At 39.6% G+C, this 12,842-nt stretch overlaps 1 protein-coding gene across 1 annotated transcript in view; it reads right to left on the minus strand.

Annotated features, from left to right (window-relative positions):
- dgkza (diacylglycerol kinase, zeta a) overlaps positions 1-12,842 on the minus strand; it is a 405,283-nt gene that overhangs the window by 23,347 nt on the left and 369,094 nt on the right. Inside the window, exons 34-36 of the mRNA XM_052029707.1 lie at positions 6,174-6,217; positions 2,007-2,127; positions 1,219-1,255 (exon numbers count right to left, since the gene is read on the minus strand). Coding sequence (XP_051885667.1) covers positions 1,219-1,255; positions 2,007-2,127; positions 6,174-6,217 — 202 coding nt within the window. The remainder of the gene's footprint in view (positions 1-1,218; positions 1,256-2,006; positions 2,128-6,173; positions 6,218-12,842) is intronic.

Genomic DNA, 12,842 nt, shown 5'->3' on the forward strand with positions numbered 1-12,842 from the left:
ACTGCATGCCTCAAGCGGTCAGAGAAACCATGTAAAGTTGGAGTTGCCAGCTCATTATAATGAGTCAGGCGTACAGCTGCAGTGTCTGTGTTATTCATTGGCTGCATGCCTACTCGGGGGGCATGGGAAATCAGCCTTGACTGACCCTAATAAAACACAGCCAGCACTTCTTAAAGCAGAGGAGCGCCATAGGTGCAGACAGCAAAAATCTTAAGGAGTAATGACTGTGAGGCCTTCACATCAGAGTCCCAGGGGGCAGAAAACCTTGTACTCCAGAGAGAAGATAGCCCTCTAAGAAACACCATCCTTCTTAGTCAAGAATTTGAAATGAAGGTCAATGCTAATACTTAGCTCCCAAGACCTGGCTGAAAAGCCAAGTTCAAAAAACTTGCGAGAGATGTTAAGGTAAGATAATTTCTCCCTCATTATATTTGGTCTCTGCCACGTCCCTACAGTAACTTCCCCAAACTTCATTCCATTTCCTTCTCCTACACACATTAACTTAGCTGACAGAAGCTTAGAGGCTATCGCCACATGCAAGTTGGAGACAATCTTTAAAACAGCTATAGCTTGAATGTCTATGACACACTTAACATTGTAAAACATCCCAAGGCACTTCACAGGTGTGAATTAAAGAGTTGATGTGAAACCACATGGGCAGGTGTTAGGACGGGTGACCTTTGTTTAAGTAATATGTTTTAAGGAGGGCCCGAAGGAAGTAGAAATGTAAGCGCAAGGAAGGGAGATCCAGAGTCTGAGCCCTGGCAGATGAAAGCTTATTTGGGAATGGTTGAGCAAAGGACCCAAAATATTCACTGGTTAACCAGCATTTAGCCAACATGGCAATGACGAGTCAGGTTCCTGTTAGTGTTTATTATGTAGCAACTCAGCTCAGACCTATTTCACAGATGGGTCAAGAATGAGCATTGGTTCCTATAAGAAGCATTTTTAGGTCTAGTGGAATGGTATAAGTTAACTGCTAGAGTGAAATCTTAAATATGATTAAATTCATAGCCTGATATCCCTGTCTGTTTGTGACTGGCAAGATCTAATCACTTACTCTTTGGGAGTAATGATAGAAGTCTTTGTCCTCTCATCTATTGAGGAATATCCAGTACTAACTCAAATTAAGACCTCAGACGCCATCATTTAATCACAACTGTGTAAGTTAATTAACTTTATGATTATTATTTATGGAAACAATGGGTCAAAACTTACTTCTCTGTCTCTGTTAAGTCCAGGATCTCTGGAGAGGCTGGTGTGGGGATGGGGGTGGGTCAGGGAAAGAAAGAGAGAAATAGGTTAACAGTAGGTTTACAAACTCACTGTACACCTCAATCCATTCATTTGCAGACATTCCTCTGGCAAGACAGCATCACATTACCCCACAGCACTGGTTTTGATTAAGTTGTGTACAAATAGTGTGAATGCTCTTCATTGCAGAGAACACTGCCAACAGAAAATAACCTTCTGTGCACAGTAGATGAATAATTTGAGATAGGAGATTTGGCAAGTGTAGCATGCTAGGAAGAACTTGTCACTGCAAAACTCTTAACCAATGGAGCTTCTTTGGTTCATGTCTGAGTTTGTTGTATACTAACTGACAGACATTGACTGATAAAGACATAACAACAAGTTGTTTGTATGATGTGGCAAACAGGATGGTGGAGCATTAACTGGATCATGGTCTTTTATCACATCAAGCAGGTCCTGTGTTTTTCTGTAACAATTGTTTTGTATGTTGTGTGGCACCCATATGTATAGTGAACTGATGAGTGTTTATGTATGTTCCATGTTTCTGCCAGGTGATAAAGGAAAGAATTAAATATGATTTTAAGAGAGAGAAATAAAGCTAGCAGTGAGAATATAGCAAATTCCCGATCCGCAGTTCAGAGGATTTGCACAGTAAGATTCCAACACGAAAGTAGGTCACTTTGCAACTGAGATCTTTGCAGTAAAATAGATTTCAAAAAAAACAAGATCTGCCCTGCAGTTTAGCCCCATACCATTGTCAAGGATGTATTTCACAATTTCTTTGTTTCCCTCACTGACAGCATGATACAGGAGGGTCCGTCCCAGTGAATCTCGCACCAGTAGATTAGCACCTGATTTCTGCAACTCTCGTAACTGTAAAAACAAAATAGACACAGTTTGGGTCAGATATTCTACAGAATGCAGTGGAGTTCATATTCAAAAACAGTTGCATTTCCAAAGTGCCTTTGCAACCACAGTACATCTCAAAGTGTTTTACAACTAATTAACTGGATTTTAAGTGTAGTCACTGTTGCAATGTACCTGCCAATATATTGCTAACCAGCTAATCTGTTCTAAGGACAAGTATTGCCAGGACATTTGGAATAAGCTCATTCTCTTGTGCAAGTTGTGCCCTTAGGCCTTTTACATGCACCTGGGACTCGCGGTGTCATGGAGCCAAGGTATAATGTCTCTTCCAAAAGGTGGCAAAAGGGTTAGGGACTTGTACCCAGAAAACTCTGGGTTAGAGGCAAGAGTGCCATCCATTAAGTCATGCCTTCCCCATGACTTTATAAAATGAGATTTTAAATATTGCCAGTGAAAAAGAAGTGGTTTAATTCAGGGTCTGTCCATGGGTTCTTGGGGACTTCAGAACTTTGACCAATCTGCCCGTCTTTGGGTTTGGTTCTGTGCCCTTTGTCAACTCCTTTGAACATTGCTACCTATACTTGGCCCTCATCCCTTTCCATTTTCATTCATGAAGCATTTCAGTGCTTGGCACAGTACTTAACATTCCTGGCATCCTGTGCACATGAATGAATTGAAGGCGAGCTTCTGATTTTCATACTGGCATACAGGTAATTACTTTTGTTCCAACACTTACTCTGTTTAACATTTCCAGAAGATCCTAAGTAGCCTGAAAAGGCTTTGAGAAAGGGGCTCCCACTAAGAACTGCACCCACAGAGCACATCTTGGAATACTTCAGGCATGTGCTCTGCAATTTTCCATCATCCAATGTAATAGTTGGAATAGTGCAGATTGCGAGTGAGTGGTGCTGCCTAGTGAGGCTCAATGATCTCAAAAACGTCAAGGATCTTTGTGCCCTTTACTATTGTCATGGTAGGGATTTAGTCAGTAGCAGTACTACTTCCTGCCCCCCTGCCTGGCCTCATCCTTCAGTAACTGAAGCAGACTGACACTAATGTCATACGGAGCGACAATGTATGGATGACTTTATACCACTGGATTTTAAGTATTGCCAGTGAATAAGTAGTAGTTTAACTCACTCACTCTGTCAATTCAACTATATTGTTTGCCATGCAGGCCACCCCCTACAAAGGAACAAGCTCCCATATTATTAAAGTCAAAAGTCCAAGGTACAAATTCCTACAAATGGCAGAACTAGTTTTCTCTCTCTCTCAAGTTTTATTAATTGTTCTTTCTTATCTGTCGTGTGTGCTTCTCAATATAACACCATGGAGAAATGGGTACCATATTGAATGATTTCTGTGTATCTTCCAGCTTATTGACTAAATCGTCTTATGGACGTCTGTAAATACGGAAGCTGTGCTTTACCTGGGGATGGCCTGCATTCCAGTGGTTTAGTTGGATCCCATAATTTAAAGAAAAACTAAGAACAGCAAGTGTTGAAGAATAAAGGTCGTCAGCCAGTCCAATGGTCCAAATTCATATCTCAAATCACCAATCCAAATCAGCTGATTAATTCACTTCATTGCTTCTTCTGTACAGAATGGTCACTATATTACAAGGGTCTTTATGCAATGTACTTTGGGTGTAATGTGATGAGGCACCAACATAATATAGGTGTCTACACTTCTTTACAAAATGAAAGAAAGCCAGTGAAAAAATTAGCAGAGTGTGAAGTAATCTGCGGAAACCAGGTTCGACCCATGGCAATCTCTTACGCTTATAATCTTTAACAAAATACATTTATGCAACATGAATTGCACACAAACTTACAAAAGAAATAAACTACATTTTGCCTTTCAAAGCTTCTGGATATACTAAAGGAATTTGTGCTCACTAAAGTAGTTTTGAAATGTTAATACTGTCGTAATGGAGGAATGGAGAAGACTATTCACTATTTACCGTATCTCTCTTTCGAAGCTACTCCTCAAGGAAGGCACCTTCACAAAATAATTGATTCCAGGGTTTTTACCTCCACTGCCTTCCAGAAAGACCATTCCAGTGTTGTTTCTACCTTCAGTCCTAAATTTCCCTTCTACCTGCATTTTCTCGTGTTTTCTAATTCCGGAATCATAGAAACATACAGCACAGATATGGGCTCTTTCGGTCTACCTTTTCCGTGCCGATCCTGAAGCCTGTCTACGCTAATCCCATTTGCCTGCATTAGGCCCGTATCCCTCTATTCCTTTCCTATCCAAGTACTTCGCCAAATGTCTTTTAGGTGTTGTAATTTTATTTGCCTCTATCACCTCCTCTGGTAGCTTGTTCCAGATAACTACCACACTCTACGTGGAAAAACTTACCTCTCAAATCCCCTTCAAATTTCTCCCCTCTCACTTTAAATCTATGACCTCTAGTTCTAGATTACCCTGTCCTGGTAGAAAGTGTCCGACTATCTCTCCTAACTATGCCCCTCATAATTTTATAAACCCTTATAATGGTCACCCCTTGGTTTCCTACATTCCAGTGGGAATAAATCCAGCCCATCCAATCTCTCCTAGAACTGCAGCCCTCCACTCCAGGCAACATCCCAGTGAATCTCTTCTGTACACTCTCTAATGCTACCACATCCTTCCTGTAGTGTGACAACCAGAACTGCACACAGTTCTCCAAATGCAGTCTAACCAGTGTTTTGTATAGCTGCAACATAACATCCCAACTCTTATACTCAATTTGAAACACTGTTACAACATAGCCTTTCAAACACAGACACCTTGTGCAAGACTTTCTCAAATGGATGCCCCTTTCTGATCTATTTCCTGACCTGCTCACAAAGTATTCCACCCTTCCATCTTTGGAGATTCTATCTTACAAATGTGAAATTTTTCAATCCTCATTTAGAGAAGTGGATTGAAATAAGTAATGTGGAAATAGGCTTTTGCAGAACATAAGTAGTAGAACAGACCGGATGGGCCAGATGGTGCGTCTTAAGGTTGTGAACTGTACGTTAAAAGAACTCTGGTAGCTTTCTCTTATAAATTTGCTATAAGAAATCACGATTAATATAATTATCACATTATATAAAAAAGGTGGAAAATGACTATAAATAACAGTCATACTCATCTGTACTTGTGCTGCAGGAATAAGTGTATTTAAGAGCTGGTGCTAAAGTTTCCTTAGAGTCAGTTACCATCCAGAGAGACTCTGGGACTTTCTTCTAAATGTTATTTACATTAAACCTCCTCCCCTGAGAATTTTACAAGTCCAGAGTGTAATACAAATTGTGGTTGTCTGCAGGAAAATGCAATTCTCTGAAATGAGTTACTTTTTCTGTCTCCTATGCTTTAAGGGAAATAATAGCATGCTTTTGTATAATATGTTTGTTCCCACAAAAAGAAGTTTTCAACTCTTACATCTGGAGGACAATTAATGAGGAACTTGCCCTTGACATTGGTTGAGGATGAAAATTTTTGCAGGCATATCAGAGAACAAAATAAACCAAAACTATTTGCAGGGTTAACTTAATCGCAGGAGTTCAAACAGATGCTTTCATTTCAAGTGGCAACAAACCTCTCCAGTAAATTGCATAAACCTGGAGTTCCACTTGGATGTTCAAACAACATTCCATCAGACAATGTCTAAAACCCATCTCTGCAATCTCCTACAGCCCTACAATCTTCTGCATAGTCCGTGTTCCTCCAGTTCTGCTCTTCTGCACGTCCCACTTTTCCTTTGCCCAACCGTACCTTCAGTTTGGAATTCCTTCCCTCAACTGGCCCTTTAAAAGGTCTCCTTGAATGGCTGCAAAGTATAACTGATCTAGCAACACGAGATCCTTCACTATGTTGTAAAGGAGCTACATAAATGCAAGTTATCTTTGAGGCCTACACTATAGGAAAGCAATACATAACCTAGATGCCATGTAATTGATCATAACCCATGATAGCATTGGCTATTATTCAAGTCAGACATCACATCAAGCTGGGTAAATATCACCCATACTTTGTTCTTTATAAAACACAATGGCCTTTCTGTTGAGGCTGTGGTTTACCTGCTGTAGGTCATTGTTCTTCACTGCATGAAGAAGGCTCTCATCTGCAAAAAAAAGACAGATGTCATCATTTAAGCAAGGCCGCTCTTATAAGTATGAACAAAAACTAAAACAAGCTGCTCATTTGCTCATTCACAAAAATATCACCCCCAAAATTCTGCTGAGATTCTACTGATCTCCTACCATACTCCAGGAAAATGGAAGGTGTGTTCCATTGTCAGTTACTCACTGCATTCCCTTGCCTTTCTACTGTTGTGTTCTTGGGGGGTGGGTGGGGGGGGGGGGGTGGTGGAGGAAGGGGAGGAAGATTAGTGGAATTTTAGACCCTCTCCTTATGTGGTCTGGATCTCTAAGTGCCTTATACTAGAGGAACTCAGCAGGCCAGACAGCATTATGGAGAAAAGCAGGCAGTCAACGTTTCAGGTCAGGAAGGGTCCCGACCCGAAACGTTGACTGCCTGCTTTTCTCCATGATGTTGCCTGGCCTACTGAGTTCCTCCTGCATCATAGTGTTTTTCATCTCAATTCCAGCATCTGCAGTCCTTTGTTTCTCTGCGTTATGCTATGCCTTGAATACACACATGTTCCATTACTTGAACATACAAGATATTGAAATACCAAATTATTTCAGATTAGAGTGCTTTGTTAGCATAGCACCGCAGTGGCCCTCACAGCACATGGGGACAAAATGTGGAACAAAGACTGGAGGAGGAAAGGGGTGGATTGAAGGAGAGCAGGGGCAGTGTATTGTCAGTGAAAGACAACCTAAAAAAGGATCTCGGAATGGGATTAGAGTCAGTTGGTTAAGGAAAAATGGGCCAGTGAAATGAGGTAGGAGAGAATGAGAGAAGGCTAAGTGAAGGAGAGGGATTAGAGAGGGCGTAGAGTGGAATAGGGAGGGAAGAAATTGAACAACCAATAAGTGTGTGAAAGATGGAGAGGGAAATACAGAAAGACATTAAAAGATACCATGAAAGGGGGAGAGGTTTATGATAAAGGCACAGTGATAAAGGACATTCATTTTGTACATATTCTTACAATAATACAGATAAATAAATATAGATAATAATATATCTATAATATAGATAATAATATAGATATGTAATGGAGCATGGATTGTTGAATGTACACAGACAACATACGGAAATGCTGAAGATACACAGGTTATGAAAAATATACGGAACGTTAAATAATCGCAAAGACAAAAAAAAAATTGCAGATGCTGGACATCTAAAAAGAAAATTCTGGGGATACTCAGCAGGTTAGGAGGCATCTTGAGAAGAGAGAAACAAAGTTAATATTTCATTTCAATGACCTTTCGTTGGAAATTAAGGGAGTAGCAGGTGGGTTCTGATGAAAGATCATTGGCGGCATGAAATATGAACTGTTTCTTTCTCCACAGTGCTGCCTGGCCTGCTGAGTATTCCAGCATTTTTATTTTAGATGTCCAACATCTGCAGTTTTCTTGTCTTTGCGATAACATAAAGTTCCATACATTTTTCTGAGAGAGTCTGAGCCATATAAGAAATGTATTTGATGATACTCACAACCACAATACTAGCTGTTACAAATCAGTGCACACCATGAAGAGTTTGGATAACATTAACAGAATCAGACTAGAACAGGTGAGTTTTGTACACAACAACCCATATTTCTGATGCTATTGCAATATCCTGTTTTAAAAGAAAAAGTTAGTAGTGGCATGAAATGATGTTCATTGAAACATTGATTGATGCATTCTGCATTGCTGTTATATGCTTCCAGCCATTTTATCCTTATGGCACAAGAACCAACATTGTCTCAGATATGTTAATACTATGTTTATGGATTGTAATATGCTGGACATATGTTATAGGCAAGTTATAGGCTGTAATGCACCTAGACAAAGAAAAGAAATACCCGCATTTGTATAGAACTTTTCATTCTCACAGAAAATCCCAAAGTACTTTGAATTATTGGCACTGTTGTAACACAAGCACAATTTTTGCTAGAATCTGTAATATGTCACCATAAACTGTGACATGTTACAGTCTTAGACTTGATCCTGGGCTTATAGAGACATGTAGCTGTGTAGTTTTATAACAATGTCACTGAATAAAACAGCATGAACTTCACAGAACATATACAGTAAAAGCAATGGCCTCTTCTAGCCTTGATTAAGTTACAACAATCCTGAATATATGGCTTTCAGTTGTGAACTCTCTTCAATTTCCTAGGTGAAAAAAGAAATCCAGACAATTGAAACTTGCTTTCAAAATTACAGCACAATGCTTGGCAGCTAAATTGCTGGCAAATTGTCATTTATCGAGGAAAGGTTTAGATGCAGTAAGCCACACCAGTGATGTTCAGTGTGCTAAAACCACACCGTTTAAGAATCGCTCCAAATCAGGATGCAAGCCAAAATGAGCAAACATGAAAATTAGGCAATTTTCCTTCACAGTATTTTAATGACTGCATTTCATAAATATCACCATTTGTAAAATCAGGATGGCCCAAAGTCCTTAGCAGTCAATGCTGCAGGTTTAGAGTGCAGTCATTGCTGCCATGTTGGAAACCTGGTAGCCAATTTATAGCAAGTTCCCACCAACAGCAATGAAATAACTTTAGTGAGCAGATAATTTCTTTAGATCTGGGAAAGACGCAGATGGGGTGCGTTCATATCAGGGTTGTATAACAGAAAGGAGACACTTGTACATCAACCATTGGTGTATTAAGAGAGATTATCTGGCCATTAAAGTTACCAAAACTGTTCTTTGTGGGATTGCTGTATATTGGATACCAGGTTTTCTACATTATAACAATGAATATACTCAGGTATTGTATTGACTGCAGAGCACTTTGGGGCATTCTAACATTGCAAATAGTGATATCCAAATCAAAAAACAAAATGCTGGAGCAACTCAATGGGAGTGACCAGAATCTGCAGTCTCTTGGGATACGTTAATTCTAGTTCTTTCTTTACTGAATTTCTCATTCTCTGTAAGCTATGAAATAGGAATGTGTGTTTAGGACTTGGGTCAGTGAAATTGCTCTATACTCAAGACACTAAAGTACTTGTTTGCTGTAACTATGCCCTGAAATTTGTGTATACTTACCAAGCGTGAGCAAATAGGTGTGAACAGTGGTACAAACTGCTGAAGGTTTCTGGGTGCCTTTTCCTGTCTCAGTAGTTTGCATGCAGTTTAGTTCATAACTAACATACTCCATGCCCCAATGTTTGAAAGCTCCAAGATCTTCTCACACCCAACACTTGGAACACCTCTGTAAAAAAATACTGATCCTCTAAAAACACAGAAATCTGAGTATTCTGTGTAAGACTCAGCATCCATGAAAAGATTACTACATCTGAACTTGGGTCTCGTCATTCACCTTTCTTTTAAATTACACAGAGCGACTCCTCTAAAGGAGAAAAAGGTAGCTGAGCTTTGAGCTGCTTGGCAGGCAAAGTTCTGCCACAGGCTAGCTCAGCCTTCAGGACTTCAATGTGACTGGGAATTGCTTGCATCTGTCTGCTTCAGGACGTGAATGAGGAATTCAGTCTAGTGACCTATAAAATGAAGAATGCACGCAGACCAGTATTTGACTAACACTGACTATCCTGTACTGTAGATTAGGTCAAAGGAGTACTTCTGTGGTGCTGTGAGTCAGCACCAACAGACAATAAACAAGAATTTCTGGATAAAATCCATAAGATGTCTCCAAAGCATCGGCAGATATTGAGAATTGCATTCTATGAGATCTAGTTACTTAAATCTTCTTTACAGAGGCATAAAGACACAAGTACTGTTATCTAACTGAACATTTGCTTCTTATCTGTTGACACTGTTCGAATTCTGGCCTAGTGCTTCAAATCATGGAGAGAAGCACATAAATAAATATCCCAGATGTCAAGAGTTGAAGCCATATGCCAAAAATTACTGATTACAAAGGAGGCCATTAGTATTACTGCCAGAAGCTGTGAACTTGAAAGGGAAAAGTTTCTACAAAAAAATAAACACATTAAGTTTAGAAAAAAGTCTACTCAAGGGTACAAAGGCTCAGGATGTTAGATATTTCTCCCTTGCCGAAAGCTTGGCAGTGAAACAATTTGACTAAACTCCCAGAACACATAACAACTGTGTTATATCCCTGTGAAACAGTGTCTGTGAGATAGAGGATGTATTATACCATAGTGTTGTTTCTTTGATCATTTCTGTAAATCTGTACATTAATTATGCAGTGCCTCAACCTTGTGATCAATAATGCAGTGCATAATTTATATACAAATGAAGAAAAATGATTTTGATTAGTTATTCTGAAATAGAACCGCCATGTATCTGAGAACGATGAAACAATATCAATTCCCAATTTTTAAAGTGACCCATTGATTTTAATGTGGGGTGGTTTTCTTTTCTTCTTCCATTCTCAATTTTAATTCTTTGTCAGATAACTGTGCCTGGTTTCAAATTTCTTTAAATGGTCTGATATTTTTTTCACTACATTTCCTATGCACCAACCCATAAATTGGATGGATGCTCCTTCATTCACATGAACAACTTCAGTGGGCAGCAGGCAAGCAGAGGGGAATTAGCGTGACAAAGGTTGGTGAAAATATAATGAATGGGTTAGATCTTGTAGGGCCAGAACATCTTATGTGCTTGATATCATTTATTTCCTGCACCCTTCAACTCCAAGAAGTTTCTTGCAGAGGGACAAGTTCTAAGGAATGATAAGGAAACAGAAGACCATTAAAAGGAACGGTGATTAGAGTCAAATCTGGTGCAGAAAGGGAAATAAAAAGCAGGAAAGAATAATTGGACAAAGAGAGAGAAAACACAAAACAGTTAAAAATGTACAATTTTAAGCATTTCTAACTGACTAAAAACAGGATGTCACCAAAGACTCCTGCAAATTTCTACAGATGTACGGTGGAGAGCATTCTGACCGGTTGCATCACCGCCTGGTATGGAGCCTCCAATGTACAGGATCGCAAGAGGCTGCAGAGGGCTGTAGACTCAGCCAGTTCCATCATGGGCACAACCCTCCCTGCCATCGAGGACATCTTCAAGAGGCGGTGCCTCAAGAAGGCAGCATCCATCATTAAGGACCCTCACCATCCGGGACATGCCCTCTTTACTACCATTGGGGAGGAGGTACACGAGCCTGAAGACCCACACTCAATGTTTCAGGAACAGTTTCTTTCCCTCCGCCATCAGATTTCTGAACAGTCCATGAACCCATGAACACTACCTCATTATTCTTCTTTTGCACTATAGACTTATTTTTGTAACTTATAGTAATTTTTAATGTCTTGCAATGTACTGCTGCCACAAAACTAAAATTTCACGACATGTCAGTGATAATAAACCTGATTCTGATAAAGAATGAAGATATATAAACTATTCATATTCTGGGGTGTGTAGGTTGATTGGAATTGTAGAAATATTTTAAAAATGGTGCTTTAAGGCTTCATTACTACCTCTAAATGTCTGTGATGCTTGAACGGGAATCAGTGGTTTGTAAAAGTAATGTTAGGCTAAGTGTGAAATGTTGTTCGCAGAAAGCTAATGACAGATTGGTGCAAATCGACTAGTAAGTCCTGGAGCTTTGTTACTCATGGTATATTTCTTAATCCTTTCAAACTGCGAGCCAATCTGCACAGTAATAATTATAAGTGCTGTTAAAACAACCTAAATTTTCTAACAAGATCCAGGCAGTTTTATATTAGAACAACACACACAAAATGCTCGAAGAACTCAGCAGGTCAGGCAGCATCTAGGGAGGGAAATAAACAGTCGACGTTTTGGGTCGAGACCCTTAGTCAGGACTGGAAAGGAAGATGACAGAAGCCAGAATGTAAATATTAGAATGTAGTGTTAGTTAGCAAAGTAGGTCTGTTCAGCTTACTCACAAAAAGGAACTCTGACTTTCAAGATAAATATAAAAGACAACATCTGAGTGAAAATGACATCAATTTCAATTGTCATTTTTGTGAGCCATTAGCTTGATTTTGCAATCACTGTTGAAAGAACTACACTCATCATTTATGAAATCTATAGCTGCCCTCAGACTTATCTGTGGTAACTTGTGATAACTGGAGATCTATTTCTCATCCTCTGAGTACATGAGACTTGCCACCACAAGGATTCAACAACATGTCCCCAAAATCCCCAGTGAAATACAGTTTCTAAACCATGAAGGATGAAGTAGAACTTTTAATTCAATGCAAGATCAGAGAAAACATAGTAAAAAGAGAATACTATGAGAAAAAGATAAGAAACAAAGTAATAATGTTTTGATAAACAAGACTCCTGTAAAAGAAATTCAGCTGGAGTCAGGATATCTGATAATAATCGAGATTCATTATGCTGCTGAAGATTCATTCAGAGTTGATGGGACAAGACTAACTTGTTCTGGTTGGTTTCTTGGTGAAACCCCAGTGCACTAAGTCTTATGAACATGGAATATCAGATAGTAATTGCATAATTTCTTCATATAACCAAGCATGTCGGGGCTGGAGGTTGCCGTCTGGTTTACTCCATAGCTGCAGTGCAGACATTCACAAGGTGGGGGGGGGGGGGGGGGGGGAGTAGGACAGACTTTGACCGATATAACCATACATGTTAAAGGTGTGTCTGTACCTGCTTTTCCATATGAGTGTTTAATACGCCCCCCAAAAGTGGTCATATTT

Source organism: Pristis pectinata, chromosome 14, assembly GCF_009764475.1.
Source record: "Pristis pectinata isolate sPriPec2 chromosome 14, sPriPec2.1.pri, whole genome shotgun sequence".
In the NCBI taxonomy this organism is placed as follows: Eukaryota; Metazoa; Chordata; class Chondrichthyes; order Rhinopristiformes; family Pristidae; genus Pristis; species Pristis pectinata.